Below are 17,780 nucleotides of genomic sequence, written 5' to 3' on the forward strand. Positions count from 1 at the left end.
CTGAAAGCAAGGGGAAACTACAGCCGTAATTTTCCCCGAGGGCATGCAGCTTTACTGTATGAGTAAATGATGATGGCGTCCTCTTGGGTAAAATATTCCGGAGGCAAAATAGTCCCCCATTCGGATCTCCGGGCGGGGACTACTCAAGAGGATGTCGTTATCAGGAGAAAGAAAACTGGCGTTCTACGGATCGGAGCATGGAATGTCAGATCCCTTAATCGGGCAGGTAGGTTAGAAAATTTAAAAAGGGAAATGGATAGGTTAAAGTTAGATATAGTGGGAATTAGTGGAGTTCGGTGGCAGGAGGAACAAGACTTAATTTAATAGTCATGGGTGACTGGAATTCGAGTGTAGGAAAAGGGAGAGAAGGAAACGTAGTAGGTGAATATGGATTGGGGCTATGAAATGAAAGAGGAAGCCACCTGGTAGAATTTTGCACAGAGCACAACATAATCATAGCTAACACTTGGTTTAAGAATCATGAAAGAAGGTTGTATACATGGAAGAACCCTGGAGATACTAAAAGGTATCAGATAGATTATATAATGGTAAGACAGAGATTTAGGAACCAGGTTTTAAATCGTAAGACATTTCCAGGGGCAGATGTGGACTCTGATCACAATCTATTGGTTATGAACTGTAGATTAAAACTGAAGAAACTGCAAAAAGGTGGGAATTTAAGGAGATGGGACCTGGATAAACTGACTAAACCAGAGGTTGTACAGAGTTTCAGGAAGAGCATAAGGGAACAATTGACATGAATGGGGGAAAGAAATAAAGTAGAAGAAGAATGGGTAGCTTTGAGGGATGAAGTAGTGAAGGCAACAGAGGATCAAGTAGGTAAAAAGACGAGGGCTAGTAGAAATCCTTGGGTAACAGAAGAAATATCGAATTTAATTGATGAAAGGAGAAAATATAAAAATGCAGTAAATGAAGCAGGCAAAAAGGAATACAAACGTCTCAAAAATGAGATCGACAGGAAGTGCAAAATGGCTAAGCAGGGATGGCTAGAGGACAAATGTAAGGATGTAGAGGCTTATCTCACTAGGGGTAAGATAGATACTGCCTACAGGAAAATTAAAGAGACCTTGGAGATAAGAGAACCACTTGAATGAACATCAAGAGCTCAGATGGAAACCCAGTTCTAAGCAAAGAAGGGAAAGCAGAAAGGTGGAAGGAGTATATAGAGGGTCTATACAAGGGCGATGTACTTGAGGACAATATTATGGAAATGGGAGAGGATGTAGATGAAGGTGAAATGGGAGATATGATACTGCGTGAAGAGTTTGACAGGGCACTGAAAGACCTGAGTCAGAACAAGGCCCCCTGAGTAGACAACATTCCATTGGAACTACTGACAGCCTTGGGAGAGCCAGTCCTGTCAAAACTCTACAATCTGGTGAGCAAGATGTATGAAACAGGTGAAATACCCTCAGACTTCAAGAAGAATATAATAATTTCAATCCCAAAGAAAGCAGGTGTTGACAGATGTGAAAATTACTGAACAATCAGTTTAATAAGCCACAGCTGCAAAATACTAACACGAATTCTTTACAGGCGAATGGAAAAACTGGTAGAAGCCGACCTCGGGGAAGATCAGTTTGGATTCCGTAGAAACACTGGAACACGTGAGGCAATACTGACCTTACGACTTATCTTAGAAGAAAGATTAAGGAAAGGCAAACCTACGTTTCTAGCATTTGTAGACTTAGAGAAAGCTTTTGACAATGTTGACTGGAATACTCTCTTTCAAATTCTAAAGGTGGCAGGGGTAAAATACAGGGAGCGAAAGGCTATTTACAATTTGTAAAGAAACCAAATGGCAGTTACAAGAGTCGAGGGACATGAAAGGGAAGCAGTGGTTGGGAAGGGAGTAAGACAGGGTTGTAGCCTCTCCTCGATGTTATTCAATCTGTATATTGAGCAAGCAGTAAAAGAAACAAAAGAAATATTCGGAGTAGGTATTAAAATCCGTGGAGAAGAATTCAGAACTTTGAGGTTCGCCGATGACATTGTAATTCTGTCAGAGACAGCAAAGGGCTTGGAAGGGCAGTTGAATGGAATGGACAGTGTCTTGAAAGGAGGATATAAGATGAACATCAACAAAAGCAAAACGAGGATAATGGAATGTAGTCAAATTAAGTCGGGTGATGCTGAGGGAATTAGATTAGGAAATGAGACACTTAAAGTAGTAAAGGAGGTTTGCTATTTGGGGAGCAAAATAACTGATGATGGTCGAAGTTGAGAGGATATAAAATGTAGACTGGCAATGGCAAGGAAAACGTTTCTGAAGAAGAGAAATTTGTTAACATCGAGTATAGATTTAAGTGTCAGGAAGTCATTTCTGAAAGTATTTGTATGGAGTGTAGCCATGTATGGAAGTGAAAAAACGATAAATAGTTTGGACAAGAAGAGAATAGAAGCTTTCGAAATGTGGTGCTACAGAAGAATGCTGAAGATTAGATGGGTAGATCACATAACTAATGAGGAAGTATTGAATAGGATTGGGGAGAAGAGAAGTTTGTGGCACAACTTGACCAGAAGAAGGGATCAGTTGGTAGGACATGGTCTGAGGCATCAAGGGATCACCAATTTAGTATTGGAGGGCAGTGTGGAGGGTAAAAATCGTAGAGGGAGACCAAGAGATGAATACACTAAGCAGATTCAGAAGGATGTAGGTTGCAGTAGGTACTGGGAGATGAAGAAGCTTGCACAGGATAGAGTAGCATGGAGAGCTGCATCAAACCAGTCTCAGGACTGAAGACCACAACAACAACAACAAACAGTTGAAGTCCCTCAGGTGATCAAAATGTTCTGGTCACCATATGTGATCAAATGCCTCAGCGATATCTGCCATTATGGGTACAACATACTTATGCGGAGCATTTTTCCAAGTCTTACTGCCTCATTTACAGTGTCTTCAGTTGTTTTACCACTTTAGAACCAATACTGTTGGGAGTTCATTCCCCGAAGAAGTCTTTTCTCGTGTATTCTACTGCATAATAGCTTGATGTAAACATATGCCTCCAACACACTTATAATATTTTTTTACTGACTGAAGTAATTCTTATTGGGGAGCCCAGCATGAACTGACTTCTTATCAGTGCATTCACAGAGTACACACCAAAGACAGCAGGTATTGCTCTTTGCTATATTTTATGTACAGCATTCAGTTGAGAATAAACGCAAACTTTTGTAATCCAGTCTCTTCCCTGGAATACTGACTCTTAGTCTTATGTGGCCTCAGAGCATACTAAGGGCAGGCGCCCGCGCGCGTGTGTATACCTGTCCCTTTTTCCCCCTAAGGTAAGTCTTTCCGCTCCTGGGATTGGAATGACTCCTTACCCTCTCCCTTAAAACCCACATCCTTCCGTCTTTCTCTCTCCTTCCCTCTTTTTTGATGAAGCAACTGTGAGTTGCGAAAGCTTGAATTTTGTGTGTGTGTTTGTGTTTGTTAGTGTCTCTATCAACATACCAACACTTTCGTTTGGTAAGTTACATCATCTTATATCATCATCATCACATATGTATCACACCATAAAGCAGGAAGAAGAAATGTCTGCTTTTCTTGGAGATCCTGTGTTTCACGTCATAACAATAAACCCATTCGAGTATCCATGAACACAGAGGAAAGAAATGGTTATCCACTCAGTACTGATAAACTTAGTGAATGAATTTCTCTCTCTTTTTGCCACTTTGACTCTTGACAACTTAAGATCCTGTTTTGTAATAGATGTGTCAGTTATGCACTGAATCTCAAAATAATTATCTTTGTAATCAAACACTGCAAAATTTGTACACCTGCTTACTATTCACAGAATCTGAATAACTGTAACTCTTCTGCACACTTAAAATTTTTGGACCTGCTTGCAAGTAGAGCAGTCAGCTGATGACAGTAGTGATGTGATACACTTTTGCTTCAAAACATTTATGCAAGGGATCCTTTGTTCCTCATTAGAAGGTGACTTTGTACCATACTCAGTTGTTGAGAAACTGTCTGAATATTGTAATAATCATTATCTGATGTTATGGTGTATTTCTCAGCATTAAAAACACATTAAATAATAGTGGTTAGAGAAGAATGTCAGACCATGCTATAAAAGGTAATGTTCTTCATGCTAAATAATCTAGAAACCGAGGGCTTGCTCTATGTCCTTCCAATCTTTCTTAAACAATAAATTCATTTGTTGAATATTAACTGGTGCACAATAGAAATGTTGTTTTCTCTTAGTAGTGTTTTGCTACATGTTCTCTGATACTCATACCCCTGTTATTAGTAGTATGTATCTTTTCAAGATTATAAATGATAAAGAGCTCTTCACATTTGTATAAACATCTATTGTTCTTTATTTTCCAACAAAAACATTCAGGTAAAATTATAATCAATGTTTATTACATGGTATCTCTCTCTCTCTCTCTCTCTCTCTCTCTCTCTCTCTCTCTCTCTCACTCACTCTCATACCAGTGACTTATTTTATATAAAAAAGAAAAATAAATGACGAAAGGAACAGCACTTGGTTGAAAATTCATATCTAGAACACACATTTCTGTTATGATTCTAACTTGGTATAATCAGTACCAAGCTTTGTTAACCAACACAAATATTAGATGTTCCTTCATTCATTCACATCATTCTTGTACAATCACTGATAAAATTTCTATAGAAATAGATACTCATAATGGCAACTACTGAAAATTTGCAGTGTAGTATGTACTGCTCTCTATCAGTACTATGCCATGTTTTATGCAGGAATGGCGAACAACAAATAAAAAATAAACAACTACAGAAATGCAATGACAGTGGCCCATTTCTCTCGTTTGTCATGAACAGGTCACTGAACTGTCATCACGTAAGCCCAGTGCTTTTGTACGTCTTCCATTTACTGACTATCTGTACAAAGCATAGTGTTCGTAAATAACGCTTCAAATGTATTGAGCGATGGTAGTATCACAATTCAAGAAAACCTGAATGTGTTTCTTGTCTCTTGTTAATTTTCTGGGTTGTACACATCTGTTCCATCAATTCCAGTACCAATGGCATCACCAAGCCAAGGATAACGCTGAGGGCACTCTCGACAAGTTACTAAGTACCTGAAACAAAAAAAATCCTGAAAATTTGACATTCAATTGAACAGCCTCTTCTGCCTGTCTGGTCTGTAAGAATATTAACTTATATTAATGTCTTCATTTATACTCTGCAAGCCATATTATGGTGTATGGCAGGGAGCCGTTCACATGTGATTAATTCCCCCATCCCATTTGCAGATGATGTGTGTGATGAATGAGTGTTGTTCAAATGTCTGCTCTGTTTAAACCTTATATTATTATTCATTTGAACTTGTACTGAAAGTTTAGGATAAAAACTGTGCTGTCTCCATTCACTTTCTACTCAGCCACTTCCAATTGAAGTATATTTTAGTGAAAATTAATGACACAGCAATGTAGCACACACACCTCTGTTAGAAGTATGTGCGTATCTGTGTGTGTGATGGGATGAGGGTGGGGGCATACATTTCAACATGAATGTATGTAATGACAGTCACGTTTTTTTAATTGTTTACATCTAATATCAAGTGATGATTTTTAAATAGGTAGTAGCAGCATCTTGAGATGCTGCTTACGTGTATGTAGCAGAGATTTGGGAGTGTGGCTTCTACATATTGCAGTGCTCATGGGCCTGCTAAAGGCTCAATCCCTTCAGCAATCCCATCCTACTTCACAAGCATAACTTCGTAGATGCCATTTGTCCCAATTATGTGAAGTCCACATTTGGTTTACCATTAAACTTATGATGTATGAATGTACTGTACTTCGGAGTACCAACACATTACGGATCTCTCAGAAACATGTTATTGGTATGATTTATTGTAAGAAAATTACAGGAAGTGTCATATTGGTTGTTAAAGCATCTTCATATTTCATTCATTATAGCTTGTGTGTTAAGGAAACTACACAATTTCAAGGCAGTGGCACATTGAAAATGTACTAAAAATGTACAATTTGTTATAGTTTAATGTCTCTTACTGACACATTGGTGATTAACGTGTTTAAGACATAACATAACATAAAAAGCACAAGTGCATAATTGTATATTAGCCTAGTGGATAAAGAGACAGAATGATGATGTGTAGGAGAGAGATTTCAAAGGAAAGATACTTTGTGTCCTGTTTATTCCAATTTTTTAATTCACTTTTGCATCCTTGAAAAAGTTTCTGGAACTTTATTATTAATTTATTATAAGTATTTTCCATAGTATTAGATATTACCTACATAAAAACTCTCTCTCTCTCTCTCTCTCTCTCTCTCTCTCTCTCTCTCTCTCTCTCTCTCGCGCACACACACACACACACACACACACACACACACACACACACACACACACACACACTCTCTCTCTTTCAGGAGTAAGTTTGTTCCACTGTATAAACATGCCGGGGACTATGGACCAATTAATTGTAAGATAGTTTTCTACATTACTGCCTGATTCAATTTTGCAATTCAGTATTTCTTTATTCATCCAAATGTTACAGTCACAGCACAAGACCACGGCATCATGGAAATGTCACTGTTTTGTCATTCAAACTCAAAAATGCAGCAGATGGAATACACACAAAATGTGACTTTTCAGGCTTTCCTTGACGGACCAGTTGCAAATACACTTCTCAGCTGTGCCGCCATGTCTTATTGTGTAAATTGCACAACATTTCATTGATGCAACTGCTTGACATCTTCAGTTGGTGGTAGTTGCTGCTGTCACTGCTGTAAGGTGTGACTGATGATAATCGGGTGGTGGTGCCAATATTTATTAAACCAGGAGCAGGCAATAAGCATGCACCAGAAGACGCTCGCACTTGGAGGAAAGCTGCACTCCTAGCGCCCCCTGCTTGGAGCTGCTGAAACACTTTCAGCACGTGCTCTGTGACTGTGCTGCTGGACGATCCTATGGTTAAAAGCTGAAATAAACCTCAGCAGTGCATTGAATTGAGTCACGAATCAGAAGTTCTTGTTTTCCCTGTTTTGATTTAATGGCAGCCAGTGCTGGATTCCAGGGGTTGCTTAGTTGAAAACCTGCTTCCCTGCTGACAAGATTGTTCTCAATACAGATATGTATGGCCTCCTTAACAACACAGTCCCAGAAAGATAATGCTGAGGATAAAATTTCAGTCTTTTTTGTGAAACACACAATGCCCAGTGTCCAGGCAATGCTACTATTGTTTTATCAGGTTGCCCCAGGAATGTATGACGTTGTTTGATGCAACATTCTTGCACAATTCAGCATGTCTGCCCAATATAAGATTTTCCACACTGGGATGGGATTGTATACATGCCATATTTCCTCAGGCCAAGGTCATATTTGACCAAGCACAATAAATTCCTCAAGTTTGCTGATGGGTGAGAAGACGTTTGTGCTGGACGATTATTCCCTTCATGTAAATTGATTAGTTGACTGCTTGGTGATAGTCTCTCTTACAAGTGAGCATTCAGTACAGCAGGCATGTGGATGTGGGAGAAGGGCATACAGCTACAAACTTGATGTTGTGCCTTTTGAAGATCCTTTCTATTTTTGAGGACATGCTGCCAAAATAGGGCAATAACGCCATTGCACAGGTGCCTCCGCATCTTCAATTACTTCAATTACATCCCTACTTTGAATTTGCTTAGAACAGAATGCATGGTGTATCTGTCTATCAGAATAGTCATTCTGTTGGAATACTGTTCTTAGGTGTTGTAGTCCACCAGGTAGACTGTCGGCAGGTGAGACCAAATGTGCTCTAAGCACCAAAGAGCATTAAGACACTACCATCTTGTGCAGGGTGGTGACAACTTGTGGGTTGCAAGTATGGCTCTGTGTGAGTTGATTTGTGATAGACACTATGTCCCAGTGTACCACCTGCTTTGCGTCTGACCATGACATCCAGGAATGGTAAAATGCCATTGTTTTCCACTTACATTGTAAACAGTATATTGGGGTAGAGCCAGTTCAGATTCTGGAGAAACACAGGTAATGTCTCTATTCTGTGGGGCCACATCACAAATGTATCATCTACATACTACTAGAATCAGGAAAAGTCTTCCATAAAATAGTTAGCCACCAAGCAAGACAGTGGACTTCCCATGGCGACACAGTTCACTTGTTCAAAATACTTGTCACTGAATAATTTGAGTAAGCACATGTTTAAGCAATGCCACAATGTCCTCCTCAAACTGGCTGCTGATAAGCACTAACCCTCCTGCAGAGGTATTGTACTTTCGTAAATAAAGATACAATGTCAAAGCTAACCAAAAGATCCAACAGTTGAAGCTTAACTGTCTTCAGGCAGCCTATGAAGTCCTCTGAATTTCAGATATGGTGATTGCACTTGCCTGTGAGAGGTCCCAACAGTGTAGTAAGATGTTTGGCCAGAAAATAGGTAGGAGCTCTAATGTTGCTTACCATTGGCTGAAGAGGAGTGCCGTCGTCGTGTGTCTTGAGTAGACTATACACTCTTTGGGGAACTGCAGCCTGTTGGCGTAGGCTCTTAATGACTTTAGAAGGAATAGGACTCTTCTTGAGAGGCTCTAATGTTTTTCTCTGGGTCTTGCCAGTCAGATTCCCTCTTAGCTTGTGATAAGGAGGATTGCCGAGCAGCACCTCCATCTTGCTGTTCTATTCAGCTCGTGAGAGAAGGGCAGTGGCATTCCCCTTGTCGGCAGCTAAAATGATGAGGTCTTTGTCCACTCTCAAGTCTTGTAGAGCCTTCCTTTCTGCTGAGCTGATGTTAAACTTCCTTGGTGGGGCTCATGTTAAAATTCGCCAGGTGTCACTCCTAATCTCTTCTGCAATGTCGCTGGGAAGCCTCAAAAATTACCTGTTCTATGCCAACTATCACATGTTGGATTGGAGCTTTCCATGGTGTTGGTGCCTAGTACAAACATTTCTCAAGCACTGGAACAGCTGCATCTTCCAGGATTCTATCTGTGGTATTAAATACGGTTGCGTCGACATGGCGCATTCCCTTCTTGTGACTGGGCCTGGAGACGAGCATTCTTTGCCTGGAGACGAGCATTCTTTGACATTTGGTGAACCTTGGCTTGTTATTTTAACCAGTCACGGCTGAGAGCTTCAAAGAGATCTTCGGATGCAGTGATAGTAATTTTCTTGACACCATGTGTAGTTATCATCTTCTATAATGTGTTCCCTCACTCTCATTATGGCTGCACTTGCCCAGCAGACAATCTTATCAGTAGGGATGCCGCCTGGAACCCAGCACTGGCTGCCTTTAAATCAAAGCAGGGAAACAAGAACTTCTGATTCATGACTCAACACAATGCACTGCTGAGATTTAATTCAGCTTTTAACCACAGGAGTGCCCAGCAGCACAGTCATTGTCCACAATGCACAAGCGGAAGGCCTTTATGAGGCTCCCAGCAGGGGGCACTAGGAGCACCGCTTTCCTCCAACTGCAAGCATCTTCCCACGTACGCTTATTGCCTGCTCCCAGACATAAATTTCAACACCGCTGCGCAATTATCACCAGTTGCACCTTGCAGCAATGACAGCAGCAACTACCACCACCAGAAGATGTTGAGTAGTGACATCGATGAAATATTGTGTGATTTACAAAATACAATCCAGCCACAAACTTGAGAAGTGTATTGCACATACAAAACATTAAATGTCTTAAGTTTAGAACCGAAAACTCAAAAAACAAGCATGCAGTGAAGCTAACATATACAGCATTAAAATCTCACCAAATCGTCTCTTTTAGTATGATTTGTTGTGACAAAGTGCTGGGAAATGTGACATCGGTGGGTAAATAAACTACCTTTAGATCTTGTAGTGGAGTAAGCATTTGATATTATTTCGAGTAGTTGGAGTTATGAATGACGGCGGTTGAGTTTTGGCTCATTCTCCACATCTGACATGACCTCATCCTCAGACAGCCAATGAAAGTTCAGTAGTGTTCTCAGCACTCTGCTGTGAATGTCTTGGTCAGTGTGAGTGTTAAACAATTTTGTGGCTGTTATTCAGTGAATTTTTATTCAGTTTGTTGTGATTTGTCATGGCTGACAGTGGTGGTAAGTAACAAATTCTCCATACCCAAGCAAGAGACATAATTTACAGGATATACGCTTTCTTCAAGGGCAAAGCAGGAAACGATGGACCTATCACAGATGCAAGATCTCAGGAACACACAGCAGAAGCGACCAGCTTCAGCTTGAGAGTTGTTCGGCGGATTGCCAGTGAAGGTAATTTATCTGCCCAGACAAGTCAAAGGCCAGCTTTCTGATCGCCAGGGAGACATCACAGTTGTGAGAAACGTCACAAAAAATATGTACAAGACAGCTGAATTTTCTACTCTTGAAAAAATTATGTTGAAATGGGGTGAAACTGTAAATTTTAAAGGCGTTGTTACCTCAATGTGAAGAATTCTGAAAGACAGTGGGTTCAAATATGTAAATACAAATGACGGATCAAACTTTTTAATGAAGCGTTGTGATATTGCTTCAAGGGCACAGTTTTTAAGCAGTATTCTTGAAATAAGAAAATCTGGCAATTGGAACATTTTTTTATGTTACCAGTGTTTTGAGCTGGTTTTACTTCTGTATTCATTCCAGAAAGCAAATTAATGATACAAAAAAGAGAAATTCAGATGATTATCATTCTGAAATGCACTCAGAGACATTTACATTATGTTTTAGGAAACAGTTTCTCCCTTATTTGCCTGCAAACTCAGTGATTGTTATGGACAATGCATTTGTTGTTGACAAGCATCCCACAACAAGTACAAAAAAAGCCTATATGCTGTGGCTTGCAAGTAAGAAGATTCCATACACTGCCAGTCAAGCTCGGGTTGAATTGTTAAACCTTCTAGGATTCCATAAGTCTCTTTTGAAAGTGTACGAAATCAATTTTATTGCACAGGAATATGGACACACAGTTTTGCGTTTGCCACCAAATCATTGCTAGTACAATCCAATAGAGCTCATATGGGCACAAGTGAAAGGGTATGTCGCAGAAAGAAACACGACATTTAGGATTGCTGACAGAGAGACTTTTGCACGAAGCACTTGACAGCATGTCACCTTCAGCATGGGTTGAATGTGTTCGACACCCAGAATGGCTACAGGAGGAGGACATGGAGAGAGAAATTTCAATTGATAATATGCTTGATCCCATCGTCGTCATTCAAAGACCACATAAGTCAGACACTGACATGGACCGCAGCGATGTAGATGATGACAGTCACAGTAATTGAAAACAACGAAAGGTAAGCCACACATTCACTATTCACATTGTCTTTTCTTTTTCTGTAGCATCCTTTCTGCAGTTACAGTTTCACCAGTATATTGAGACTGTAATAGAAGGCTTATTTACGCCAGCCGCTTTTTGCTTTATTTTGAAGCATCTTCAGTGGATAGTATTTTGGCTTCTATACTGCCACGTGATTACATGTCATAGTTTTGTGCATTGTTACGGTTGTAAGATCATATTAACGTTTGTGTCGAGTGATCTATATTTTAGCAAATAACTGTTGTTTGTGTGTGACACATACACTCAAATAAATTTGTTTTATGGTGCATTGCACTTCACAAACACTCAATGAATTTTAGTCTTTATGTTTTTATGAGTTTACAGCTGACTTTGTATACTTTATCAACTTTGTTCTAATTGAGGTGCTCTATCGTCATCGCCGCCATCCATAATCAGCTTGGAAAATAAACTTGGAGCAAATGGCACTGCACAATCTATTATTCTTAATGGACTTCTTCTCCTTCTTCTTCTTTTTTGTTGAGTTAATTTTTCTCTTCATGTTGCATCTGGAGCAGCTGGCAGTGGGTGGTTTACACTCGCAATTGTCTGCTGTGAGAACACATCGCTAGCTGGACTAGAATCTTTTGCCGACCGAGATGTCATCGCCTACAAGACATGGCACTGTGAAATCGACCCGAAGATGCAAAGTAGACCTAGTTTTGTTTATAGTAATATGCCTTTTACTCTGTGGGGATGGGTTTAGAAAACCAAATGTGAATTGGATACATTTTTGTTTCTTTAGTACAGTCATTTCTTTTCTACCTTCCTCCTCCTTTTGCCATTATTCATTGATGATAAGTACATTCTTAAAAGCAGCTTTCCTTTCAAAGGGATAGAAGCCTGTCAATAAGAAAATTGGACAATGATTGGTTACATTTGTTTTGTCACTTTTCGCACAAAGAGGTTTAACACCTGAATATTTTAACCTGTTGGGAAAAATTCCATGTGTCAGCGATGCATTGCATATATTACTAAAGACATTGCTTATAAAGGTGCAACAACTTTTCAGAATTCTGTTTGAAATTCCATCAACACCACGAGAGTTTTTGTTTTGTAGAATTTTATAACGCTATTAATTTCAGTGAAAGATGCTTTGTGCTACTTCTAGTTGCTTAAAGTTTTGCGGAATGGTATATTTTATATATTCTCTTGATTCTTCAACTGACCCATATACTTCTGTTTGTGCTGTTACATTTAGAATTTGATAGTCAAAAGCACTTGCAACTTGTGAATTATCAATCACAATGTTGTTATCCAGTTTAATTGTTATGGTATCTTGTTACACTGGCTGGCTGTTGTGTCTGCCATTTGACAGTATCCCATACAGTTTTACTCTTATTATCTGCTGTATTTATTCCTGTCACGATGTGCATATTTCTGGAGATTTTAATGAATGTCCATAAAACACTAAAGTACACTGTAGTATGAAAGTAATGTTGGATCTTGACAAATATTCCTATTCTTGGTACATGAGATTTTAATTCCCTTAGTTATCCACAGCATACTTGTTTTTGTCTAAATGGATCTTATGGATAATTATGCTGTCCATGGATGGCCAGGCAGTATAAAAGTGATTCGTTGGTTTGGAAAGGGTGGCAGCTGTCAAAATGAGGCTACTGTTGGTGGTTAGTGATTTAATATTGACAGAGGTTTGGATGGAGTCATCAGAGAAGTGAAGATCAACATCCAGGATAATGTCATTTTTGGTTGAGGAAGACCAGGTGAAGCAGCTGAGACAGAAGGCATTGAGGTTGTGGAGGAATGAAGACAAGAGGTCTTGGCCCTGAGCCCAGATCATGATATAGTCCATGAACCTGAACCAGACAAGGGATTTGGGGTTTTGGGAGATTAGGAAGGTCCATAAATATGTTTGCATAGGAAGGCGCCACGCGGTTGCCCATGGCTATGCTGCAGATGTGGTTATATACTTTCCCCACAAAGAAAAAGTAGTTGTATATGAGGACATAGTTGATATGGTTTATGAGGAATGAGGTAGTGGGTTTCTAGATGAAAGTGTGTTGGGAGAAAGTGTTCAGTAATGCCAAGGCCATGGACATGGGTCTACAATCTGAATCTTCCCTCGCAGCACCATCTTCCCTAGACTGCATAGATGGGAGTTATCCTTTCAACACTTTCTTCATCCCATAACCCTCCTGGCCACAATCTCCGCTAATCCAACTTCCCCTTCCTTTGTCCTGTCACTCCCTTCCAGTAATCTGCTCTGCACCTCCACATCATCTTCATTGTGCACTGCACCCTACCAGTTCTTTGTGTGTTTGTTTGTAATCTAGCTCATAAAAGGATTTCTTCTGAAAACTAGGAAAATTTTCATTCTCTTTTGTGTGAACCTGTCAATAACTCTGTGCTTCCTCTATTTTTTGAATGGTCTCCTTTACTCCTAAATTATTTACAGGTAATAGAAATCAGTGGGTACACACTGAATGAAACTCCTTGTGTGAAATTTCTGAGCACCTGAATAACATTCTGAGATGTCACCAGCGTGTGGATGGAAAGCTCTGTGCTCCCTGCTTTGTTCTTATAAAAGTATCTCATTGCATTGAACTGTAGATGGGATTGCCAGCATATTTTGCATGCTTTCATTCATTGCCCTGTAGTAGAATCTTCTGGGATACTGTATGTATGTTCAAAACAATTTTTATAGAGAAGTGTGCACAGAGAAAATTATGTGATGCCTATAACAGAATGTCTTTCTGGGATCTTGGGAGTCATACTTACATGCCAATATATTTATTCCTCAAAAGTATGATCATCATATAGTAAGTCAGACAAAATACAATCTGGATTGAGGATTTCTTGGTAGCATAGAGGCAGCATGTTATCTTGGATTGAGAGATGTAGAAATAACTTCAGGTGCACCCAGAGAAATGTGTTGTATATTAATGATCTAGCAGACAAAATTAATAGTAACCTCAGATTTTTCACAAATGATGCAGTAATCTACAATGAAGTACAGTCTGAATGAAGGTGTACAAATATTCAGTCGGTCCTTGATAAGATTTCAGAGCAATGTAGTAATTGGCAACTTGCTTTGAATACCCAAAACTGTAAAAACTGTTCACTTCAAAAACTGAAAAACATAGTATACTTCGAATATAAAATTAGAGGTTCAAAGTTGGAATCTGTAAACTCATACAAGTACTTGGTGTAATACGTAGTAGGGACATGAAGTGCAATAATCATATAGGCTTAGTAGTGAATAAAGCAGGTAGTAGATTTCAGTTTATTGTAAGAATACTAGGGAAACTCAATAATTCTACAAAGGAGATTGCTTGCAAATCATTCATGTGACCCATCCTAGAATATTGCTAAGTATATGGGCCCCATATGAAATAGGACACAGGAGGTATTGAATAGGTACAGAGAAGGATAGCACAAATTGTCGTAAGTTTATTTGATCTGCAGGAGAGTGTCAATGAGATGTTGAAAGAACTGAAATGACAGACAATTAAAGATAAATAGAAATTATCCCCAGAAAGCCTATCGACAAAGTTTCAAGAACCAACTTTAGATGATGGCTCTAGAAATATATTACAACCCCCTACATATCACTCTTGTAGAGATCATGAGGATAAGATTAGATTAATTACAGCACATACAGAGGTGTTTAAATAGTAATTTTTCCTGTGCTCCAAACTTAAATGGAATGGGAAAAAGCTCTAATAACTGGTACAGTGAAATGTACTCTCAGCCATGCAGTTCACAGTGTTTCCTAGAGTATCGACGTAGACGGAGAATTAAAAATTTATTTTATACAGGTTATGCATTCCTATCTAGGATTGAGAAAGGATTTTCATATTCTGGTACAATTTTTTGTAACAGGACTTGTAGACAGGGAACTGGAGAACTGTACTTAGCAGCCTCCTGTGATTTATCAGAAAATCTGGACTTTTGAAGGTACATTACAGTTAAGATTTATTCATTCACACATTGCGTTCTGTAATCCTACCATGAAGGAGAATCTTCAGGATTGTGAAACAGATCTAGTTAATTGGCTATTAATATACACCTAATTTACAGAAGTAGCTTCCATTGGCTGCTTGAGAATCAACTGGCAGAAGCAGCTCAAACTCATGATGGGATTTATGGAATACAGTATGCAAATGAATGAATCAATCAAGGAATGCATGAACAGAGTGATGATGATGGGGTTGCATGAGTTAAATGTGGTCACACTATAAATTTTGGTATTATTCATCATTTTTGTGCTTAATTTTGTTAATAAAGGCACATGTTGAAAAATTTAGTATAATTTCTACAGTTAGTGTGCAGTTTCCCAGTACTCTTTAAAAAAATGTACAAAACTCAGCACACTGAGGCAGGTACTAAAACAGCATGCACTAATTTAAAATAAGAAGCACTGTATAAGCCTTTCTACTGTCGTCCTATTAATTTAATGTGTCCTTAGAAAATGCTACTGAGCACTGACAAATAACACAGAACTTGAGATAATTAATGTGAATGAAAACATTGCTTAAGATTTGCTGAGATTATTGTAATTTTAGCAGAGTCTAAGATAGAATTTGGATTATTGTAAAGTTTTTTATAGGTACCATAAGTAAACCTGAGTAAAGATAAAAACAAATAAAACTAAAATATTCTCAAAAATAGATGAACAGTGTGAGGTGAAAACCAACACCAAAATAGGAATGACAACTCTAAAGTGTATGATTTCTGATGTTCTTGCAGTGTAACTTAGTTGAAATATACCGTGTCCAGTCAAATGGTTTACTTATTTTTCTGCAAAAAGTAATTGACTTAGTTGTCTTTGTAAGTCCTAAGACCATCACATGCAGCATCTAATAAGACATTTTTGTCAATCTTTGAAATGTTCTGAATAGAAACAGAATCATCATCGTGACTGGACACACTGAAATATGCCTCCTATTTATTGGTGAATTGACTAAATTCTTCTATATGAAGAGTGCAGTAACAAAAGATAATGGAAGTGTAATGGGTGTTAAATGAAGACTCCCAACAAGCTGCAAGGAATAAAAATAATTTATTAATGAGTAACAAGATAGATACATAAGCAGGAGAGAAATTTGGCAAGGTGTGGTGGATGTCAATGATGGACTCTGGTAAAAGGAAGAAAAGATGTTTGAATCAATAGAGGTTTGGAGATAAAATTTATGACCAAACATATTGCAGTTAAAGATATCCCAAGGTAAAGGCTTTAAAAGAAGTTAATGAGAAAAAAAAATTATGTAACACTGGTGGGAAAAAGATTAAAATTAACAACAAACATGATTCAGAGAAACAAGCTTAACATATGAAATAAAGACAGATTTGAATTACTTTAATGAGGTGTGTTCTTTTGGAAGCAGTTGTGTTGGACTAGAAGAGATAAACACAATGTCTTATCAATTTACAGAATTCCAGGAAGTACAATAACTGAAACTTCCTCATCTAAACTCCAGTGTCTTCTTGATAAACTTAAGAAAGAAGGAAGAAAAACATAATCATGGAACCTGATTTTAATGTAAATGGATCAAGTCATGACAATAGCCCAAAACCATTTATTGACTTAACTTAGAACTCTGGTTTCAAACTAAATTTTCATGTATTCACAAGAGAAAATACCCTTCAACTACTTGTGTAGACAATATCTTAACAAATTTGTTGTTTGATACCGAAAACAAGGTCTATTTAGATTTAGCAATTTCTGGTCATTTTGCATTGTTCATTCAGCTGGCAGGAAGAAATAAACAAAATGTTAAGAAAGGTTTTATGAAGAAACTTTTGTAAAAAGAGCTTGAACCTGTTCTGTGACAAGACAGATGCAGTAAAATGGCCTGTAGATAATGGTGTGCCAAGTACTGAGAACTTTGATACATTTCTAATAAGTTTTCCAGAGGCATTCAAAGAATCAAACCTGTCTAGGATCTGGCACAAAAAGGCAAAAGTAAACTACACTGGATTATTCCAGGCTTAAAAATACCTAGTGCGAGGAAATTAGAGCTGCATAAAGACCTGAAATGCAATAAAAATCCTCACTTTATTAACTATGTGAGATGTTACAAAGTTGTTTTTTAAAATAATGTCTAATGAGAAGTTCATTTTAGGGCATAAGAATAAGTGTAAGGCAGTGTGGAATGTTATTAAATCTGAATTAGATACAACTGTTAAGCATTAGGAAATTTCAAAAATACAACAAAATGACAACATTGTTTGGAACCCTGTTCAGATACCTCAGTGTGTTAATAAATTTCTCATAAATGTTGCAAAATTTACTGTAGATGTGACTACGTATCAGAACAGTGTAAATAACTATGGAGTGGACCAGAATAGAGAACCCCTTATGACATTTAGTAAAAGTTTCAGCTGAAGATGTAAAAAACACTATTTTGTCCTTAAAAAACATAAATGCTGTAGTGTGGGGTCAGATAACTACCACAGTAATTAAATTTGTGTATGATAAAGTAGCACACCCCCATCTTTAATAATCAGTTATCTGAGCAACTCA

At 38.3% G+C, this 17,780-nt stretch overlaps 1 protein-coding gene across 1 annotated transcript in view; it reads right to left on the reverse strand.

Annotated features, from left to right (window-relative positions):
- Window positions 1–4,317: 4,317 nt before the first annotated feature.
- The window catches only part of LOC124619760 (chitin deacetylase 1), a 207,268-nt gene continuing 193,805 nt past the window's right edge, over window positions 4,318–17,780 (reverse strand). Inside the window, exon 10 of the mRNA XM_047146343.1 lies at window positions 4,318–5,091. Within this exon, the coding sequence (XP_047002299.1) occupies window positions 4,989–5,091 (103 nt within the window). The 3' untranslated portion in view covers window positions 4,318–4,988. The remainder of the gene's footprint in view (window positions 5,092–17,780) is intronic.

Source organism: Schistocerca americana, chromosome 6 (assembly GCF_021461395.2).
Source record: "Schistocerca americana isolate TAMUIC-IGC-003095 chromosome 6, iqSchAmer2.1, whole genome shotgun sequence".
Lineage (NCBI taxonomy): Eukaryota > Metazoa > Arthropoda > Insecta > Orthoptera > Acrididae > Schistocerca > Schistocerca americana.